Genomic DNA, 22696 nt, shown 5'->3' with positions numbered 1-22696 from the left:
AAACCCACTGAAATAACAAGAATAATAAAAAAAGTGAGTATAAAACTATGTATCATCTGTAAATAGAAGCATTCACACAGTCTGAGACGAGGTCTGCTACTTTTCAGCTGAGGTAATCCAGACTGTACGCATTGGCCCTGGAAATGTTTGATTTCTGATCAAAGCCCAAAACATAATTTTTATTTAATAGCATAAAAGACCTATAATAAAACATAATTTGCAAATTTGACACTAATTTTATTTTAATATTGTTATACGTTTAAATGTCATATTCAGCTGTGAGAGCAGCGTAGTTCCACTCTATCAGCAGGTAACACAAAAGCAGTTATGAGGTGAAGAAGATGGATACAATTCCCTGGATTATAACACCACATGGCTGGCAGAAATACATTAATGTGATGGGATGGACAAACACATGTTTTAATCTTTAAATATTTTTAAATATTTATTTAAATCTTTATTTTAAAATCTGATGGCTTCTTTTGCATTAAGAGAGAAACTTTCATATTACAACAAATAATTTGACTTTCACAGTAAAAGCAGTGTAAAAACTGTCATTTTAGAAAACATTTTATGTCATTGAAAACAATAACAGTTGAATTCTGTCTCCATGATAACCTTCTTTAGTTTTGAACTCGTTTCCAGTTTGTTTGCAGGTGAGGACACCTGTTCATGCAGAGGAGCTTCTACAGGAGCTGAAGCTCCAATAAAGAGGTTATCGGTGAGCGAGGTCAGCGGCCCGGGCTGATAACAGATCATCTCCTCCATCACAGGTGCTCCTGCTGGAGCAGCACCTGCTTTAACACCTCCTCCTCCTCCTCTTCACACAGGATTGGTTAATGATTTCAGAGGCTGTCATTAAGCTGCTGTAGCACACACACCAGTTAGCAGTGAGAGTATTTCCTCTCTGACAGCTCTCAGAGAGCAGAGGAACGCTGCAGGAATCACAGCTGCACAATGTTTCCACTCAACCATGAATGTGCTTAAAGGGGGACTGCTCAGAGCGCCACCATCGCCACCACAGCTCATAATGGAGGATCCCAGGGCGCTCCTTATCACACGGCTCCAGGCAGCATTCAGGGAGATAAGGCTGCCATGTGTGGGAGCTGCGGCCCCCGGGACACATGTCCTTGTGTGTAATCTCTTGTAGTACACAGTCAACTGAGAGCCCGTCAATGGGCTCTTTATAAAGGTCGGCATACGCATTAGTCACGCATACAGACACGGAAAGATCAGGTGGAAGTCAACAGGTGAGTTGCAACAGGTTTGAGTTGGTTTCTGCTCGCTGCTTCTTGTTTTACAGAGAAAATATGATCAGTGTCGCCTTCTGTCACCGAACATCTGTTTTTGTTTGAGTAGCTAAATAAGGAATTTTAAAAAAGAAGAAGAAGAAAAAACTGGTACAAAAATGATTCTTTGAAGCAGGGAGGGGATGAAAATCCAGACGTGCAGGAGAAACCCTGAAGCAAATGTTCCACAGTCCTGGAGATCCAAAGCTGGAAACACGAGGAACAACATGAACAGTCTGTTCTAAGTGTTTCTCTGGCCTTCAACTCAACGTGAGAACAAACTGGAGGTCATGTGATGCACACACAGCAGTATGGCAGGTGGCTGTAAGAGTCACATGGTAATTTAATTCTGACGGAAAACGTTTCTGTTTTTTATGAACTTCTAACAGGCGTGACTCTAAAGGCTATAACCAGCATCTGGTTGGAAAGTTTATCACAGCCAGGCGTTGCAGAATCCGGCATAATATTCAGATTTTCAACTTTCTGCCTGTCCTTATACTAACCACATGCTGCATGTTTCCTTCATGAGAACACAAACTCTCAGCACAGTGATTTTGACCCCACTCTGACATTTGCCCTTTAACCTGCATCACTTTGATGTCATTCAAACACTTTTATGTCACACTGCAATTTCAAAATTCCAATATTGCGGTATTTTAAAAACACTGGACACATAAGAAATTAATAAATAAAACAAATCAGCCCATTGGCACTGGAGCCAATTATTCCATTTATTATTGTACTAATAAGGGGCTTCTTTCTATTGTTATATGTTGTATTACAGATATGTTAAAGGTGTTTAAGTGAAACCTGATGCAACTATCAGAGATTACTGTGGGTAAAAAAACAGAATGGGGCATTGTGGCGTTCCACAGGGCGCTATCATAGATCCTCTACTTTTCATTTACTTTTAAATTATATTCTTGTTTTTCAAAGCACAAAATATTTCCTCCTTCATGAAGCTCAGCTTTTAAAATTGTTTTAAGGCTTAAAGTTTGCATAATTAGAGGTGTGGCCTCTGATTGACAGGGGACTCTAGCTGCTAACTGTTTACTAGCTTCATTTGGAGCCTTTTGGAGGATTTTTAATTACATCATGTGGCCAATAATATGGCTGCTGTGAGGTTACTGTACTAACAGACTGTCCAAGAAGATGGAGCTCCAGGGTTGCTGAGTGAAATCAAGGATTTTAATTGGATATTGTTCCACAGCTGGAGTCCACAGACACCTTCAAACATCACTGTTATCTCACTGCTGCTAATGAGTCAGAACACTCAGTGAGGTGAGAATATCTCAGAAATGTCCTCCAAGCTTTTATTAGGGGACCTCAGGGTAATCTTTTACTGTCTCAGAGTAGGAAAAGGTTCATATTTGCATGGATTCCACTAGATTCAAAGATTAATTTCAGAAGGAAGGCTGTGTTTTCATAAATACAGACAGAAATTAGATTAAATATTTATTTTCCTGTTCGGTTTTGAGGCAGATTTGTCCAACTGAGTTTCATGTGCATAATTTAATGAGAAATGCACGAACCAAAGAGCCGTCTCACGTCAGTTTGAAACGCTCAACCTTTACTGTTTGAAGCAGACGACTGCTGGCCTTGATTGTTATTCAATAAAACTAAATACACCCCAATGCTAAAGCAAAGCACGCTTAGAGGCGGCTTCACGGTCCTGAACTTCAGAGCTGTGCCCTACGTAACAAAACCCACAAAAAAAGCAAACCTGACCCGCCTGCTGTTTATGAGGGGCCACCAACCAGAAGAAAGCTGAAAGAGCTTGTTTGAGGGCCTGTAGAGAGGCTCAGTTAGAGGTAAAGAAGGATTATTTTGAGCTGTGAATCATGCAAAGCTGCTCTGGAAGGCTCTAAGAAAAAACAAAGATGGAGCAGAAATATGAACAAAGATTTGATTTTGTTCATATTTAATGCATCAATAAATCACTGCATTTATCATCTCTGTTAGATTAGCACACTGAAGCCGGATGCTTCACCTGATCGCATGCACAGGTCACATGTCTGCCCATTGACTGCTGATTAATCGGCTCATTGTTGCAGCTCTCATGTGCCTGTTCGGGGTCCTGCCCCTCGTGTTGGGAACCTCAGCAATGCTCATCGTCTCCTCTGTAACACACGTCGGAGCCTCCAATGATGGTCTTCTTCATTAACCAACCAATCAGCAGCCCTCAGACCTTGCCCTGCAGACACTGCTGTGCAGAAACGTCTGATATGTTTAATTCTCCAGGTTTTAAATATCATCAGCTGGATTTATTCATCTGTTAAATCTTCTCTAGCCAGCCAAAACATAAATTAAAACAGTCAAACCTGGACCATAAATCCAGACAATTATCAAAGAAAAGTGAAAAATTTAAAAATCTGGAACTCAAACTAAAAATGTTTTTGCTTAAACTCTGTTTTCATAAACTCAAAGATTAAATTTCTTGGATGTGATACGCTCCAAAAAGTTTATTTCTGTGCCTCCATTTTTTCTGTGGCTTTATTTTGATTAAATTACATAGCAATTACTTTTAAAATAAAATTTACTTTTAAATGTTTATTTTTAAATTTTAATTACATTTGATATTAATTTAACTTTAAAATACATCTTAATTTTAATTGCTTAAAAAAATTATGTTAATTGTTTTAAATTGCTGATGTAGCAGCTGCTGGAAGTGAGTGCCTTGTTGCTCTTCGTTCCTGTTAGATTAAGTTTAAAGTGCAGTAACATGTGAGAGTGTAGATTTTAGATCTGCCTGTAAAAGTCATGTTTCAGAAGCTGATGTTGATGCAGCCAGCAGAGATCTGAAACAGCCAATGAAAAAGGAGGAAATCCTTCACATCCTGCAGGAAACCATGTAAGGAGTTAATGAATGAAACGATCACAGATCAGAGAAAAATCCAGAGCGGCTCAGTTACATGTTACAGCAGTAATCTGACTATGTACACAGACAAGCTGTCTTTGAATACAGAACAAGTTTCAGCACAGAGGAGTTTTTTGTTTATATTTATTTCATGATTCCTGACGAGTCTCTTCCATCTCTGTCCAGATGCAAAAACAAACAAAATTATTTTATTTTATTTGTTATCGGTTTTAATATAAAATTTCTGGAATTTTTTGAGGAAAGGTTGGCTTGCAGCGAGCTTCAGGAGGAAAGCTCGATGATGAAGGATGAAGATGAGGAACTGTGTTCAGGAAATCCAAACATCTGCTGAGGAAAATACGTTTGAGCCTCCGGCAGCTTCTTCATCCATGGAAATGTCTCGAAGCCTCGTCCTCTATGACGCCAACCAGAAAAACCATTAAAACCATTAAAAGTGTCTCTGGCTGTGATGATGGAGGATGAAGGAGGAGGATGAGCCCCTGACAGCAGCTGGGGTCGATGTGAAGGTGTGAGAAGGCCGGCAGCTTCCCCGTCCATCAGATTGCTGACTGATTTCTCCTCATGTGTCGTGTTTGTACAACAAAAAGTTAAAAGATGATCTTCTAACAGGGGAAAAAAACTGCATGAAACATAAAATCATTCATCACTAAACAGCTGCAAACTAATCAATAAATCAATCGATTGGTTGGTTCTTCCAGCTTTATTACAAATACTCAATAATTTTTTTACATTTCAATCTTTTATTTTCTCTTTTGTTTCGTCTCATTTGGTCCATTAAAAATTAAACATTTTTCTTCCTGTTGAGAAGCTCCACAGAGGTGCCAAACACGAGGGGCTGGACCCCTGTGGGGCCTCAGATGCTCAGTGAAGGCCTGAAGTGCCACAGGTCCGAGTCAGGGCCGAATGAAGCTCCTCTGGGGCCTGAAATGTGACTCTGGGTCCCTCTGAGCCTCGCAGTAGCCCGAGCAGAACCCCACAAATGGAAGGATGAGAGCCGTTCAGCTGACAGGAAATCAATCCGCAGCAGATTTAATAAATAAAAGATGAAGATGTTTTTTGGTTTAAAAATAAAAAGCAGATGAAGACTAAATATTTTATGCTCTGTCAGTTTTTTAAAATACACGGAAAAAAGAACATTTGGAATTGTTCATTAAAAATAATAATTAATAACTTTTCTCTGCTGGAAAATGATAGATTAAAAATGTAGTCCTTTTTTCTGTTATTCATCAGTTTCATTTTTGTAATTATTCATATCAGTTATTAAAGTAATGCTTGGTGCTGTGAAGGGTTCATGTAACCAAGCATTACTTTAATAATACTATCAAATAATAAAATCAGAAGCTCCACATAAGTGAGCTGATGTTCAGAGAACATCTGGATCCTTCAGCCAGGATGAGCCCAGCTGTGAGGAGTCGTCCGCGGGAGGAGCCCGGGATGAAGTCCTCACCGGCCTCTAGCTCGTTTTAAAGGGAGAGAGGAAGTGGAGCTCTGAGAGATGCTTATGGCCACCGATTCATCAAAACAAAGAAAAACGAGACAAACATCACTTCGGGACTTCTTCTTCGTTTGTCTGGCTTATTCATTTATACTCAGCTGAGCACAAACAGCTGGAGCTGCACGAGGTCACGGCTTGAGCTGGACTCTAAATTTATAGGCTACCTCAGAAAAATGTTTAAACCATTTCCATCAACGAGTCAATTAATGGATTAATTCACCTCATTAATTACTGAAAGTCACACATTTTAAAACGATCCTTTAAAACGATTTAAAAAAATTTAAATAGAATAAAAGTGCATAAAAAGTCATCTGTATGTTCAGCCGGCCAGGAGCACCGAAACAACAGCGCCGTGGACACAATGACAGCATAATAATAATAATAATAATAATAATACATCAAATTATTATTATTAAAGATTTCAGCTTCAAGACCGCTACGATGGATTCAGACATTTAAAATTTATAAACACGGAAGTTCAGATCTCGCTCTCTTTGGCTTTCACAAATTATAATTTTAACAATAAATGAATGCTGCTCTGTGATAAGCTGACGGGGATTTAAAAAAAACCCGGTTCTTATGCTTTATTATTTTTGCCGCAGTTTTTCGTGTCTCGTCAGTTTTTCTCTGTTTCTGTTTGACACAGGAATTTATTATTCATCATAATTCGTCTGGATCAGCTGATCTCTGACTCTGTCCTCAGATCTGCTGTGTGTTTCACGTTTAACATTTAATTCAAAAATAAAAATTCAGAAGCACAAAAAAGGAAAAATGACATTTGTTTCTTTACCTTGAGGAGAGAAAAATAAAAATAATTATAAATTATAAAATAAATAATAAGTTTTATAAATTTAGTCACGTGATAAAGAGTCATTAAAACGATTAAATTAATGTTTAGCATTAAAAATGAAAAACCAACTGAATGTGGGGAAAAGAAATCAGCGATCAAATCTCAGGAAGAATCCTCCGAGCTTCAGCTCGGACTTTATTTTTAACTACTTTTAAATATTATTTTCATATTTTCAGCGGCAGTTTAAAACGGAGTTCCTGTTGACTGAAATGTATCCCCATGTTCTGCGTTTTACGTGTAAAAATGTGCGAAAATATAATTTAGACTGAGAAGAAGAGAGCACAGAGCTGCATTAAAACATGCCGGAGACGAAAAAAACAAAACAAAACTGAAAAACAGGATTCAAAGTCATTAACGTTCATATCCGCTCTTTAATTATTATCCTAAATGTATAAAATATTTCCAGAAAAACAAAAAACTCGACCCTGCGTTAGAATCACAGAATTAAAATTCATCAGCTGAGCGCTGATCAGGAAACAGAAGTCGGATTTAATTGAGCGGTGGCGAGGGTGGTGTTACCGCTGAGGGTGGTGTTACCCGGGAGCGCGGACTGGTCGGGACTGAAGCCGGGACAGAGCAGCGTGCAGCCGGGTGTGACTGCTCACAAACACCGACAGCCGAAGGAGAGAAAAAGCCCCCCAAAACTACAAAATCGTCCATGTTTTCTGCGTGATTTCAGCCGGGTTTAAAAAGGAAATCCAGAATCCGCCTCAGATGAAGCCGAGCATCAGCGACACAAAGCAAACACCTGCAGTTCTTTTTTTATTCAATAAAAGTGCATTACATGAGCCTGCGGGGTACACAACTGCGCAGACGCAACTCACAACCCAGAACATATAAATAAAATGTGCGCGAGCAGAAAAAAAACAATAATAAAAAAATGTAAATGTTTGCGCCGTTTGTGTCTGTACACGTGCTGCGTTCATGGTCTCCTCCTGAGAGGCCTTCAAGGAGCCGCAGCGGGGTGGTGTTGGTGGTGGGAAAGGGGTGGGGGTTAAACCCAAATGAAAAGTAGAAAAACATTAAATTTAAATATTCACATTTCTATCCACTCACTCATATTTACAGTCCGCTCCGGCCCGCAGGTAAAAACCAGTCTGTCGTTCAGGTAAGCTCACGTGACTTCAGCTGAGTTCGGACTTCCGGTCCGGTTAGGAGCTGTCCGTGTCGGGCGCGTGCAACAGCAGCGCGGAGCTCGCGGGCTTGTGTTTCTTGAGCAGCTGTGTGATTTTCTCGTCGTCGGAGTTCGGGTCCAGCGGCTTGTTGTACTCGTCGTCCTCGTCTTCGTTGTCCGAAGTGCCCTTGAGCCGCTCCGTCTCAGAGTCCTGCTTCTTCTTGGCGGAGGCCATCTCTGCCGCGTGCTTCTTCCGCCACTTCGTCCTCCGGTTCTGGAACCACACCTGCGGCGGCGGCACACACAGAAGCCCACTCACATTTCGGATGATTTAGCTTTTATTATTTAAAGCTAAGACAGGAAACAGTCCCAGTTTTCACATTTAAATTCCTACAGAAACCAATACAGGCGACTAAACGGCAGCTTATTAAATATGAGAAACTTTATTTATAAAGGCAGATTTAAACTGTGACAGGTTAAGTCATCATTCTTTCTATAATTAATTTTCCTCTTTTGAACTCAGATTTAATTAAAAACACGTATTCTGACCCGATGCATGTAAAAGGTTAAAATTGTGAGCTAAAGCTCAAAAATAATAACTTACCTAAACCTAAAAATAAGATATAAGTTACAAGATAAATAACTTAAAACAACGTACACATGATTGTTAAAAAATGTTTTTGCTTCAAATTAATTAAATAATTTTATTGTGAGACAGGAAAATTAAAACCTGAATTTTAGCTGAAAAACGTGGATTCAAGCCCGCTTTACAAAGAGTGCGAAAGGAAAAACCCCTGATATAATGATTGATGAATTCTCTGCGATTTACCCACAAACACAGTGAAAGTTCCGTTTGTGGAAGCAGACGGGTAAGCAGCAGCACATATTGAAATAGGGGTGTCGGTTACCTTGACCTGGCTCTCGGTCATGCCCAGGGAGTAGGCCAGCCGGGCTCTCTCGGGGCCCGCCAGATATTTCGTTTGTTCGAAAGTTTTTTCCAGGGCGAAGATCTGCTGCCCGGAGAACGTGGGCCGCGTGTGCTTCCGTTTGCCGTCTTTGTCCAATAAGACAGAGCTCTGATCTGAAACGAGAGGCCGACACAGACATTCAGTACAAACAGCCCATAGCCTGCTTCTATTCTGTTCTATTATTTTATTGTACGTCATGTTTCTGGGATCTAACACTTGTTTTCCACTCACGGGGCGAGCACGCGAACCTAGCGTCCCTCCAGTGGGGGCTCTGCATCACCCCCGGCCAGAAGATGGGCGTCCTGCCTGGCAGGTCCGCCAGGGGCTTCGGGTACCGGGCCACGGCCACGGCGGCCGCGGAGGGGCTGAAGTAGAGCCCGGGGGGAGGCGGCGGGCTGAGGCTGCTGAACCTGGGCAGACCCGTCAGGATCCCCGCGGAGGAGGAGGCGGAGGCCAGGGCGGAGGTGGCGCAGGGCCGGTTCAGGATGTCGTTAATTCCGTGCGGGGTGGCAGAGGAGCACTGTTGCGGGGAGCCGAGCCCGGAGGACGGGCCGGTGGAGCTCTTGATGCCCGGGGAGGCTGCGGCCATGCCGCCCGGGTTCGGGGAGGTGGTAGCCGGTGAGGTAGAGGAGGCGGGGCCACCGGAGGAGAGCGGGTAGGCCGGGTACAGCGGGGTCTTCATCTCGGTCATGCTATGCAGAGCAGCCAGGGGGGGCGTGCTGAGGAGGAAGGCGCTCTGACGGGACCCGTCCATCGGACCCGCCGCTAACATCCCCCCGGGGGGCGGGCCGGGCTCTGCGGGCAGGGGCGCGCACTAACGCCGCTCTGAGCCCATCCCGGGCCGCTCTGCGCTCTAATCCCACCACGGTCCTCTATGCAGACAGCCTGAGTCCAGCTCCGAGTCCCGGATAGGCACCAGGCGCACGCGCTGCTTCCGCCCGCGAGTTGCGTGAGATAATAACAGCTGATCATCCGCGCGAGACTATCAGCCCCAAGTTAGAGAGGAGGGAGAACAGGGGGACGGGGAGGGGGGCTGAGGACGGGCAGGGGTGGTCTCTCCGGATTGGTTAACCTGGGGGTGACGTAGACGTTCCCGGTTCAGGAGGGCCTCGTGATTGGCTGAGCAGAAATGAGATGAGTGATGGGAAATAAAAAAAATGTGAAGAAAGAGAAAAACGAGAATTTAAAGGTCAGAGACAAAAGTATGATTTAAATAATCAGAGGAGCAAAACCAGGTCGGTTATTAAAACAAAATAAAATGAGGTAAAAAGAAATGAAATAAAGTAAAATAAAATAAAGTCAAATAGTGGAAATTAAAATGCATGAAAAAAAATTTAAACACACTCTGCTTTTGTGATTGAAATAATAAACATGATTTCAGTCACGCTTTACTGTTTAATAAAATATACTAAAATTTGTCTTAATAAATGAAAATATTTTTTAATCATTTTAAATCTAAACAGACAAACACTAGCCAGCAGGGGGCGCTGCAATAGCAACGCTTATATTTCGGAGGAATCACCAAGAACATTAAATTCATTTTATAATAATTATCCACATGACTCTGATTTCATGGAAAGGAAAGTGCTGCTTGATGGTTTGATGCCACTTTGTAGAATAGAATAGATGAACAGAAGAATCCTTTAATTGTCCCACAAGGGGAAATTTGGTTACAACAGCAACAAAAAAAGAAGAAGAAAAGAAATGCACATACAAACAAACAAACAAACAAACAAACAAACAAACAAACAAACAAACAAACAGCAGTGTTTCCAGAACTGTTTTTTGGTTGATTCAAATTAATGCGTTAAACTTAATTCATACATTTTTAGGTTAATTATTGTATAATCTTTGAGTTTATTTATAATAACATTTACTAAATTAAATCTGTACAAACTGCTTAACTTAAAATTAATTAGAGCGCTCTTACTTTGATATAAAATATTAAATGTGTCTGACTTCTCCTGAATTCTTAAAACAAACAGTTTAATATAACGCTTCATTGTTATGCTGACACTGCTTTTTTGCAAGAAGTAAAGCTGACCTTTGTTTATTTATTATGTATTAGCTTTAGTTTGTCTGTAATTGAATAAGTTGCTGTTACTTTCAGTTAACGTAAGAATGGTGAGTTAAAGATGATCGGTCACACAGCTTTACATTTAGAAATAAAAGTTTAGCAAATTTTATTAAAGATAAAGTCAGTAAATGTTTAAGGGTCAAGATTTCTTTTAAAATTCAGAGGGCTCAGATTGCGTTGCGTTCATGTGCCCTGTACACCGCACGGATAAATGACCGCTGGTTTTATAAACAGTTTAACATCCAGCAGGTCACTGAGGACCAAATCCAATTTTGTGGGGCAAATCTTAGTAGCTGGGAGAGTTTATCCATAACAACACACACAGACCAGAAGATTAATCAAACTAAAGGTTTAAAGGAAAGGCTGGATTTTATTTAATTTCTATTTTTAAAAACTTCTTATAAACGTAAATGGAAGCTAAAGTGTATTTTTATAACTGCAAAATGAAGTTAATTAGTTTTTTCCAGAGGAACATTTGAACATTATCATTTTAAACAATAAAGATTATTAACAGCGCACACACAGAAAAAACAAAAACAACAACAACTGTAAAATACAGTGTAAACAGTTTTAAAATGAACATTTTTTCATGTTATTATTATTTTAAAAATTATTTTCCATATTTTCTGTTTTTTTTTAACTACACGTTAAATTTTTCAATTTTACAGAAACCTCCACCCCCCCCCCCCCCCCCGCCCCCTTTTTTCTTTTTTTTTTTACAGTGTAATTCATGCATGAAATGAACGAACAAATAAATTCTGAGAGTGGCAGCCTCGACCGTCGGGCTGTGGATCAGACCTAAGAGGAACGTGTTTGTGTTTCAGCTCTAAACTAAAAAAAATCTGAGATAAAAACCCTGCAGGTCAAACATGAGCTCAGCCTCTGTAAACATCTGGACAGTTAGTCACAAAGATCTGAGTCATTTCCTGTCTTAAGTTCTCCGCTTTAATTTAATCTCTTCAAACTTTCTCATGACCGCTCAAAATTTCCTTGTGACCCTTTACGGGGACTCGAGCCCTGGGTTTGGAACTCATTTCAGGCTTTTATTTTGAAGGAAATATTGGAAATTTGAAAAGCTGCAGCATAAAAAAGTGCAGCAGGTCCTTCTGGGGGATCATGAAAAGACGTTTTTTTAACACTCATTTACTGCTGATTTTCTATTTATTCGCTTCATCATCCACAAACAATTAATAATCAATGATAATGATGTTCACCTCTAATATAATTACTGAGGTGAAAATATGATCATTTATAATATATTATTAATATATTATCTTTCTCTCTTTTTTTTGGAATACCTGTTGTTGTCGTTGAAACAAAATAAACCCCTCCCTATGGCAGATGTGGGGCAGATTTTCCTATTTGTTCCTCTAACATGTAAATGTGACAGAGCCAGAAACAAATGAGTCACAGAAAACAGTAACAGGAAGTGATGTCACACCCAGCCCTAGATTTGACCTCTCAGGCTACACTGCAGCCTGCAACTAAGGAAAAATTAGGCTTCATTAGTTTTTAATTAGTAAATTAATTAAATCTAGCAGGTCTTCGGTGATAAATAAGAATAAAAAACTAATAAAGTAAAAAAAAATCTGTTTTATTGCTTCCATTTTCCTAAACTTCAAACCTCTGCTCCTGTATAGAACCGGATGGAGTGATGACATCACAGCTGATCATTAACACAAAACATGGAAAATATGAAGCACTGCTTGATTCAGGTTACTTTAGTTTAGATGTAATAGATTACTTTGAGTCCTTTTAAGTTCACCCAGTGTTACCACAGTACAAAGACATAATACTGCTAATAACAGTAATTAAATAATGTTTTGAAAATCCTTTAAATCAACAAACGATTTTGTTTTTAAATCTTTGAATCTTTGAGAAAATGTGTTATTGATTACAATAAACTACTAATAATTAATAATAATATTTCAGGCTCGATGCATTTATGCGAATAAAAAATTTAACTCGACAGACCTCAGATTGATTCTATTTATAAGTTTATTGATTTTGTATTTTTGATAAGAGAATTGTTGGAGAGAAATAACAAAGTAATCTGGAGCAGCTGGACAGATTAAATTATGGTGTTGTGTTATGATGATGATCAGGAAGATGCTTCAACAAAATCAGCAGTGCGCAGGCGCCCCCCTCTGGTCAGACTGTGTCAGCACACGGGGTTCATTTTATACACGTGCCTTGTAATCAGCTTAATGAGACTACCTGTATGAAAATCCTACAGTGTTGAAGACATATGTGTAAATCCTGGAAACATGAAGTCAGCCGAGTTCACGACCAGCAGCTGCAGTTTAGTGTTTATGAGTTTATGAACGTGTCACAGAAACACTGATAGAGACTGGACGGAGCCTTCTCTTTGACTTCACTGAGCTCAGCTTTACACTCGCACAAAGATTTAATCCCACAGTGAAACTAAATAAACACCTTTGAAGAGTTGTTTGCATTATTTTATAATAAATCACAGTGATCAGCTGTGTCACTGTTTCTCAGACTGTGGGACCTACAAGATTTCAATTCAGTTTTATTTATATATCATCAAATCACAGCAACATAACTCACAACACAGCAACATAACTAAGGAAGGATTCAGGGTCACGTGGTCCAGCCTATAACTATATGCTCTACCAAACAGAACATTTGAAGCCTAATCTTAGAAGTAGAGATAGTGTCTGTCTCCTGAATCCAGCCTGGAAGCTGGTTCCATAGTAGAGGGGCCTGAAAACTGAAGGCTCTCCCTCCCAGTCTACTTTTAAATACTCTAGGAACAACAAGTGAGCCTGCAGTGTGAGAGCGAAGTGCTCTAATAGGGTGATATGGTACTACAAGGTCATTAAGATAAGATGGGGCCTGATTATTTAAGACCTTGTATGTGAGGAGCAGGATTTTGAATTCAGTTCTGGATTTAACAGGAAGCCAATGAAGTGAAGCCAATACAGGAGAAATATGCTCTCTCTTTCTAGTCCCTGTCAGTACTCTTGCTGCAGCATTTTGGATTAACTGAAGGTTTTTCAGGGAGTTTTTAGGACATCCTGATAATAATGAATTACAGTAGTTCATGTCCCTAGAACAACACTCTCGCCAGTTAATTAGGAACTGCCTTTTTCAGCTAAGAAACATCTCCAAACTGCGAACTTTGTTGTCTAAATCTGAGTTAGAAATGGTTATTCATACTTTTAATTCATCTCGCTTAGATTATTGTAACAGCCTTTTTCTTTGTTTGAGCAAAAGGAATCTTGACCGTCTCCAGTTAGTCCAGAATGCTGCTGCAAGGCTTTTAACTAAGACACGAAAAAGAGAGCACATTACACCAGATTTACGTTCATTACACTGGCTTCCAGTACATTTTAGAATTCATTTTAAAATCTTGGTACTGACTTTTAAAGCTTTGAATTGTGATGCCCCTGCTTACATTTCTGATCTGTTAGAACCCCATGCTCCCTCTCGCAGCCTGAGATCTTCTAATCAAAGGCTGTTGGTAGTCCCACAAACTCTTTTTAAGACTAGAGGTGATAGCGGTGGCCCCCAGGTTGTGGAATGCTCTCCCTCCATCATTACGTTGCCTTGATTGTATTTATTCTTTTAAAAAGCAGCTTAAGACTCATTTATTTAGATTGGCTTTTAATTAGATTTGTGCTGTGTGTTTTATTATTGATGTATTTTATGTATTTCTTTTTTATATTACTGTGAAGCACTTTGTGGTTTTTATCCTGTGAAAAGTGCTATATAAATAAATTGATTTGATTTGATTTCAGCCTAGAAGTAATAAATGCATGAACTAGTTTTTCAGCATCACTCTGAGACAGGATATTTCTAATTTTAAAGATGTTGCGCAAATGGAAGAAAGAAGTCCAACATATTTGTTAAATATGTGCATTGAAGGACATATCCTGGTCAAAAATCACTCCAAGGTTCCTCACAGTGTTACTGGAGGCCAAAGCAATGTCATCCAGAGTAAGAATCTGTATAGCAGTGAAAATGTATGCTATGCCTACGGGATAGTATACAACGATATTGCCTAAGGGAAGCATGTATAATGTAAACAGAACTGGTTCTAGTACTGAACCCTGTGGAACTCCATAATTAACCGCAGTGTGTGAAGAACATTCTCTATATACATGAACAAATTGGAGTCTATTAGATACAGTGGCTTGCAAAAGTATTCAGCCCCCTTGAACTTTTCCACATTTTGTCACATTACAGCCACAAACATGAATCGATTTTATTGGAATTCCACGTGAAAGACCAATACAAAGTGGTGTACACGTGAGAAGTGGAATGAAAATCATACATGATTCCAAACATTTCTTACAAATAAATAACTGAAAAGTGGGGTGTGCGTAATTATTCAGCCCCCTTTGGTCTGAGTGCAGTCAGTTGCCCATAGACATTGCCTGATGAGTGCTAATGACTAAACAGAGTGCACCTGTGTGTGATCTAATGTCAGTACAAATACAGCTGCTCTGTGACGGCCTCAGAGGTTGTCTAAGAGAATATTGGGAGCAACAACACCATGAAGTCCAAAGAACACACCAGACAGGTCAGGGATAAAGCCTGCTTTAAAGAAATTTAAAGCAGGCTTAGGCTACAAAAAGATTTCCCAAGGCTTGAACATCCCACAGAGCAGTGTTCAAGCAATCGTTCAGAAATGGAAGGAGTATGGCACAACTGTAAACCTACCAAGACAAGGCCGTCCTGTCATGGTCCTGAGCCATGTTGGCCCAGTATTCTTAGTTTTCGTGTGTTTTGTATTTTGTTCCTTATTTATGCCTTGGTCCCTAGGTTGTTCTGTTAAGATGTTCCTTATTTGATTACCCCCTGTGTGCCCCTCTATGTATCTGTGAGCCCTCGTTTCCCCTCCTTGTGTTTTATTCCATGTTTTCCCCAGCCCGTTATGTCTGTGCTCTCCCTGTGCTCTCTCTCCTCCTGTCTGAACCTCTGTGTACTTCCTGTTTTACAGTCTCTCGTCAGTATGCGTCATGTTGTGTTCACTCCTGCCCTGTCTCATTATGATTATCTGTGTCAGCTGTGTTTCCCGTGTGCTCCCACTTCCCTCATTAACCCTCTGTGTATTTATGTCCGCGTCTCCCTCAGTTCAGTGTCGTGTTCTCCCTCATGACTGTGTGCCCTTCCGTGTGTTTCCTCATGAGTCAGTTCCTTTATGACTTCCCAGTTTAGTTTCATATTATTTTGCATCGTCTTAACTTCCGTCAGCAATAAAACTGTTTTGAGTTCATTCCTGCCTCCGTGTGCTTGCGTTTGGGTCCTCATCCTGCCTGCACACAGCCTATTCATGACACGTCCACCTAAACTCACAGGACGAACAAGGAGAGCGCTGATCAGAAATGCAGCCAAGAGGCCCATGGTGACACTGGACGAGCTGCAGAGATCTACAGCTCAGGTGGGGGAATCTGTCTATAGGACAACTATTAGTCGTGCACTGCACAAAGTTGGCCTTTATGGAAGAGTGGCAAGAAGAAAGCCATTGTTAACAGAAAACCATAAGAAGTCCCGTTTGCAGTTTGCCACAAGCCATCTGGGGGACACAGCAAACATGTGGAAGAAGGTGCTCTGGTCAGATGAGACCAAAATGGAACTTTTTGGCCAAAATACAAAACGCTATGTGTGGCAGAAAACTAACACTGCACATCACTCTGAACACACCATCCCCACTGTCAAATATGGTGGTGGCAGCATCATGCTCTGGGGGTGCTTCTCTTCAGCAGGGACAGGGAGGCTGGTCAGAGTTGATGGGAAGATGGATGGAGCCAAATACAGGGCAATCTTGGAAGAAAACCTCTTGGAGTCTGCAAAAGACTTGAGACTGGGGCAGAGGTTCACCTTCCAGCAGGACAACGACCCTAAACATAAAGCCAGGGCAACAATGGAAGGATTTAAAACAAAACACATCCATGTGTTAGAATGGCCCAGTCAAAGTCCAGATCTAAATCCAATCGAGAACCTGTGGCAAGATCTGAAAACTGCTGTTCACAAACGCTGTCCATCTAATCTGACTGAGCTTGAGCTGCTTTCCAAAGAAGAATGGGCAAGGATTTCAGTCTGTAGATGTGCAAAGCTGGTAGAGACATTGCAATGGAATCCAATAAATCTCCAATAAAATTGATTCATGTTTGTGGCTGTAATGTGACAAAATGTGGAAAAGTTCAAGGGGCCGAATACTTTTGCAAGCCACTGTAGATATGATACAAACCACTGCAGTGCAGTACCTGTAATACCTACAGCATGTTCTAATCGCTCTAATAGGATATTATGGTCGACAGTATCGAATGCTGCACTAAGGTCTAGCAGGACAAGCACAGAGATGAGTCCACTGTCAGAGGCCATAAGAAGATCATTTGTAACCTTCACTAAAGCTGTTTCTGTCTGTGATGAGCTCTAAAACCTGACTGAAACTCTTCAAATAAACCATTCCTCTGCAGTTGATCAGTTAGCTGTTTAACAACTACTCTTTCAAGGATTTTTGAGATGAAAGGAAGGTTGGAGATTGGCCTTTAATTACCTAAGTTGCTGGGTCAAGAGATGGATTTTTAAGTAACGGTTTAAGGCCTGTGGTACACAGCCGATTATAAGAGATGTGTTGATCATATTAAAGATCCATCCATCTATCCATTTTATTCCACTTATCCGGGGCCGGGTCGCGGGGGCAGCAGCCCAAGCAGAAAAGCCCAGACCTCCCTCTCCCCAGCCACTTCCTCCAGCTTGTCCGGGGGAACACCGAGGCGTTCACAGGCCAGCCGAGAGATAAAATCTTTCCAGCATATCCTGGGTCTGCCCCGGGTCCTCCCGGTGGGAAATGCCCGGAACACCCCACCCAGGAGGCATCGTTGTCAGATGCCTGAACCACCTCAACTGGCTTCTTTCGATGTGGTGGAGGAGCAGCGGTTCTACTCTGAGCCCCTCTCGAATAGCTGAACCTCTCACCCTATCTCTGAGGGAGAGGCCAGCCACCCTTTGGAGGAAGCCCATTTCCAACACTTGTATCCGCAATCTCATTCTTTCGGTCACTACCCACAGCTCGTGACCATAAGTGAGGGTAGGGACGTAGATCGACCGGTAAATTGAGAGCTTTGCTTTTACGCTCAGCTCTCTCTGCACCACAACAGACCGGTGCAGCGTGCGCATCACTGCAGCTGCAGCACCAATCCGTCTGTCAATCTCCCACTCCCTTCTCCCATCCCTCGTGAACAAGACCCTGAGATACTTAAACTCCTCAACTTGGGGCAGAAACTCGTCCTGACCTGGAGTGGGCACTCCACCCTTTTCTGGCTGAGGACATTGGTCTCAGATTTGCTGATTCTCATTCCCACCGCTTCACAGTCAGCTGCGAACCATTCCAAGGTGAGCTAGAGGCCAGAAAGCTGGAGGCTTCAATTAATTAATGGCAGGACTTCTTTTAGCACTGTTGTAGGAATGGGGTGTAAAATCAGTGTTGGGGATTAACGAAATACATGTACCGGCATTACGTATTTAAAATACAACATTTGAGTAACTGTATTCCGTTACGTTACCATTTGGAAAAGGTGGTATTCAGAATACAGTTACTTTGTTGAAATAAATAGATTACACTGCGGGTTTTTTTTCTTCCTGTTTCATATGTTAGGCTGTCCCCTCTCTATTCTTGGTAATGGACTACTTGCACTACGGCATATGACGTATTTCCGTTTCCAAATACTACCGCTTGGGCGTTTCCGGTATGTTTGTTTATCTATTGGTAGCTATGCTAACGTCACTTCAGAATGAGTATAAAAAGGAAAGTATTTAAAACAGAATATTTTCAAAAACAGCAGAAGAAATACTCCGAGCATTGCTGTGTCCCACTTTGTTCGGCTTCAGCCAAATTTAACGGCATACTAAGTTTTCATGGTGTTCCGACCCATTCTGACTTGAGAAGACAATGGCTGGTAAACATACATCATTTCACAATTACCTCTCACACCAGGGTCTGCAGCAGACATTTCGCCAGTGATCAACTCATAGAGCCAACAACCCTTGATGGTCGAAGGTGGCTTATTAAAGGTGCTGTACCAACACTTTTTGAGTGGAATGGCTATAAAGTTGAACCACCCCGGCGTAGTGTTTGGGAGAGAACGGAGCGACGCCTTGAACTAGTTCCTCCTGACGATCAAGAAGAGCACAGTCTTACAAGAGATCATGACTACTGCTCAGTCCCTGAGCCGTCTGCATTAGACATATCTGCATCAGCTGCAGAAGACCTGTCCGAAGACGTGGAGACTCTGAGGAAGGAAATACAGGAGTTACGTGTCCAGCGAGAATTTGGGTTACAGCGTTTTGCTGGCTCCGACACTGACATCCGATTCTATACCAGGTACATCTAAGTTCTATTCAAGCTAACTGTTTAAAATATACCAAGGTCACCATCAGTTAAATTTCGAAAGTGTTTCCAGTCTTAATGAAACACAATAGAAATTTACTTTTTCTCTGCTGATTGTATGTTTCATGTAGATGCTTTAGTATTTAAACGATATCCTAATGCTACAGGTAAAATACAACACCAAATAGACTCTTAATCAGACTATGTTATACAGCATACCATTAGCATATTTGTCACAGTTTATATTATTTTTATGTCAGTGTGTAATGTTAATTAATGATTGACACGATGTATGTCTCTCTCGTGAATAGATTTCCAAGCTATGATCATTTGATGGCATTTTGGTTTTTGATTGAGCCTTGCATCTATAAAATGATCCAGGTTTCAAGAGCCAAGTCAGCTGCCAATAGGAACGAAGAAGTGTTGACACGTGCACGCACATCAACAGTAGGTTATGGGTTTGTTGGTAGTTAGAACTAGAGGTGTAATTTTAATGTATTTATGTACAATAACATTACATTATGTACAATAGCATGTATGCTAAAGGACTCAGCATCCTTTACATACATACACCTGTGTACTACAGCACCTCATTGTTTACCCCATAGTACGGTATGGTATGCATAACCATTACAAAACATTTAGCCAAGAAAAGCGTAATTTTACTACAGGGAGTGCAGAATTATTAGGCAAATGAGTATTTTGTCCACATCATCCTCTTCATGCATGTTGTCTTACTCCAAGCTGTATAGGCTCGAAAGCCTACTACCAATTAAGCATATTAGGTGATGTGCATCTCTGTAATGAGAAGGGGTGTGGTCTAATGACATCAACACCCTGTATCAGGTGTGCATAATTATTAGGCAATGTCCTTTCCTTTGGCAAAATGGGTCAAAAGAAGGACTTGACAGGCTCAGAAAAGTCAAAAATAGTGAGATATCTTGCAGAGGGATGCAGCAGTCTCAAAATTGCAAAGCTTCTGAAGCGTGATCATCGAACAATCAAGCGTTTCATTCAAAATAGTCAACAGGGTCGCAAGAAGCGTGTGGAAAAACCAAGGCGCAAAATAACTGCCCATGAACTGAGAAAAGTCAAGCGTGCAGCTGCCAAGATGCCACTTGCCACCAGTTTGGCCATATTTCAGAGCTGCAACATCACTGGAGTGCCCAAAAGCACAAGGTGTGCAATACTCAGAGACATGGCCAAGGTAAGAAAGGCTGAAAGACGACCACCACTGAACAAGACACACAAGCTGAAACGTCAAGACTGGGCCAAGAAATATCTTGAGACTGATTTTTCTAAGGTTTTATGGACTGATGAAATGAGAGTGAGTCTTGATGGGCCAGATGGATGGGCCCGTGGCTGGATTGGTAAAGGGCAGAGAGCTCCAGTCCGACTCAGACGCCAGCAAGGTGGAGGTGGAGTACTGGTTTGGGCTGGTATCATCAAAGATGAGCTTGTGGGGCCTTTTCGGGTTGAGGATGGAGTCAAGCTCAACTCCCAGTCCTACTGCCAGTTTCTGGAAGACACCTTCTTCAAGCAGTGGTACAGGAAGAAGTCTGCATCCTTCAAGAAAAACATGATTTTCATGCAGGACAATGCTCCATCACACGCGTCCAAGTACTCCACAGCGTGGCTGGCAAGAAAGGGTATAAAAGAAGAAAAACTAATGACATGGCCTCCTTGTTCACCTGATCTGAACCCCATTGAGAACCTGTGGTCCATCATCAAATGTGAGATTTACAAGGAGGGAAAACAGTACACCTCTCTGAACAGTGTCTGGGAGGCTGTGGTTGCTGCTGCACGCAATGTTGATGGTGAACAGATCAAAACACTGACAGAATCCATGGATGGCAGGCTTTTGAGTGTCCTTGCAAAGAAAGGTGGCTATATTGGTCGCTGATTTGTTTTTGTTTTTGAATGTCAGAAATGTATATTTGTGAATGTGGAGATGTTATATTGGTTTCACTGGTAAAAATAAATAATTGAAATGGGTATATATTTGTTTTTTGTTAAGTTGCCTAATAATTATGCACAGTAATAGTCACCTGCACACACAGATATCCCCCTAAAATAGCTAAAACTAAAATCAAACTAAAAACTACTTCCAAAAACATTCAGCTTTGATATTAATGAGTTTTTTGGGTTCATTGAGAACATGGTTGTTGTTCAATAATAAAATTATTCCTCAAAAATACAACTTGCCTAATAATTCTGCACTCCCTATAGTTCATAGCTTAAGGAGTAACATTTTCCCTTTTGTTTTCACCTTTCAGAGGCAGCTGCTACAGCCAATTGACGAGTTCTTTCTTTTCCTGGTTTTCCTGTCAGTTGGTTTGAAGGAGAGGGACCTGGCACATCGATTTAGCATACACCAGTCCACAGTGAGCCGCATTATTGCAACATGGACAATTTTTCTTGCCACTGCACTGGGGTCTCAATGCATCTGGCTTACATGTGCAGACGCGCTACCTCTCTGAGGAATTCAAAGATTTCTCAGACACCCAGATGATCCTTGACTGTACAGAGCTGAGGTGTCAGACACCATCCTCACCACTTCTCCAAAGTGAAATGTACTCTTCGTACAAATCCCACTGTACGATGAAAGCCCTGGTTGGCATAGCTCCACATGGTCCAGTGACATTCATCTCTAATCTGTATGCTGGTTCGGTTAGTGACAAGGAACTATTCAAACAATCAGGCATTGCTGAGAAGTTGACTGAAGACATGGCAGTGATGGTAGATAAGGGCTTCCTAATCACAGATTGTTGTAAATGCAAAGTGTACTGCCCACCTTTTCTATCTAAGCAGAAGCAGATGCCAGCATACCAGGTTAAGGAGACGCAGGCCATAGCCAGACTCAGGGTACATGTGGAGCGAGTCATTAGGAGGATAAAACAGAACAAACTTTTTGATAGCATCATTACCATGTCACATGTTTACAATATCAACCAACTGTTTGCAGTAGCATGTATGCTGTCAAATTACCAGAACACAGCATTAGTTAAAAAAATGGGTTAAGTGAGACAAGATGGATTTTTCCCAAGACACCAGTGCCAGTACCAGGAACTTATGGAAAATGACCTGCAGCTGAGGCCACTACAGTTGCATTTCTTCCTTGACAATACTTGATTACAGAACTGGTACTTGAGTGCTGATAGTTGAGTTCCAGTTATTGTTAATTCTAACTCATTGCAAATGTTGAATGTTAATAATACTGTTTAATTATACTACTATATTACTACTCAGAGTCAACAAAATTGTTTATCAAAATTATAGTTAAATCACTAAATCGTCAGAGAATCACATTTGCTCAACACCTGCCACAGGTGGATGAACCCGAATGCTGCTTCAATACCTCAACTCTTTACGCTCATTGTTATTGTTATAAACAGCTGCACTCACAGTTCAGACCCTCACTGTGGCATTAATATTTATGTTTATTGTAAACTTTTATTCTGCATCTGCTGCTGGAATATCATTTTCAGCTCTGTGAAGTACATAATCGTTCAGGGTTGTAAACAGGTCACAGTAGGCTTAAGGTCTTTTATTTTGAAAAGCACAGAGAGGAATAACCCATCAGCTGCTAAAGCAGCAGCTGAGGTTTATTTTGAAGGAGGAACATTGCTTTCAGGTATGCTTGGTGAAAGAAACGAGTCCGAG

General features: G+C 41.1%; 1 protein-coding gene and 1 long non-coding RNA gene across 2 annotated transcripts; one reads left to right on the top strand and one right to left on the bottom strand.

Moving 5' to 3' along the window:
- Positions 1-6863: 6863 nt before the first annotated feature.
- On the bottom strand, positions 6864-9569 carry nkx6.1 (NK6 homeobox 1). Its single transcript, XM_080867138.1, has 3 exons — positions 8826-9569; positions 8535-8707; positions 6864-7912 (listed from the first exon to the last, which is right to left on the bottom strand). Exons 1-3 carry the CDS (start codon positions 9364-9366, stop codon positions 7664-7666), a joined length of 963 nt encoding a protein of 320 aa, XP_080723264.1. The 5' UTR covers positions 9367-9569; the 3' UTR covers positions 6864-7663.
- Positions 9570-18398: 8829 nt separating this feature from the next.
- LOC308392700 lies at positions 18399-22552 on the top strand. Its single transcript, XR_013970856.1, has 3 exons — positions 18399-19027; positions 19345-19480; positions 21310-22552. It is a non-coding gene; the product is annotated as an uncharacterized lncRNA (long non-coding RNA).
- The last annotated feature ends 144 nt before the right edge of the window (positions 22553-22696 follow it).

Source organism: Rhamphochromis sp. 'chilingali', assembly GCF_963969265.1.
Source record: "Rhamphochromis sp. 'chilingali' genome assembly, chromosome: 2".
Lineage (NCBI taxonomy): Eukaryota > Metazoa > Chordata > Actinopteri > Cichliformes > Cichlidae > Rhamphochromis > Rhamphochromis sp. 'chilingali'.
Note: the sequence above shows the minus strand (reverse complement) of the source record. Positions and strands in the feature narration are given on the sequence as shown.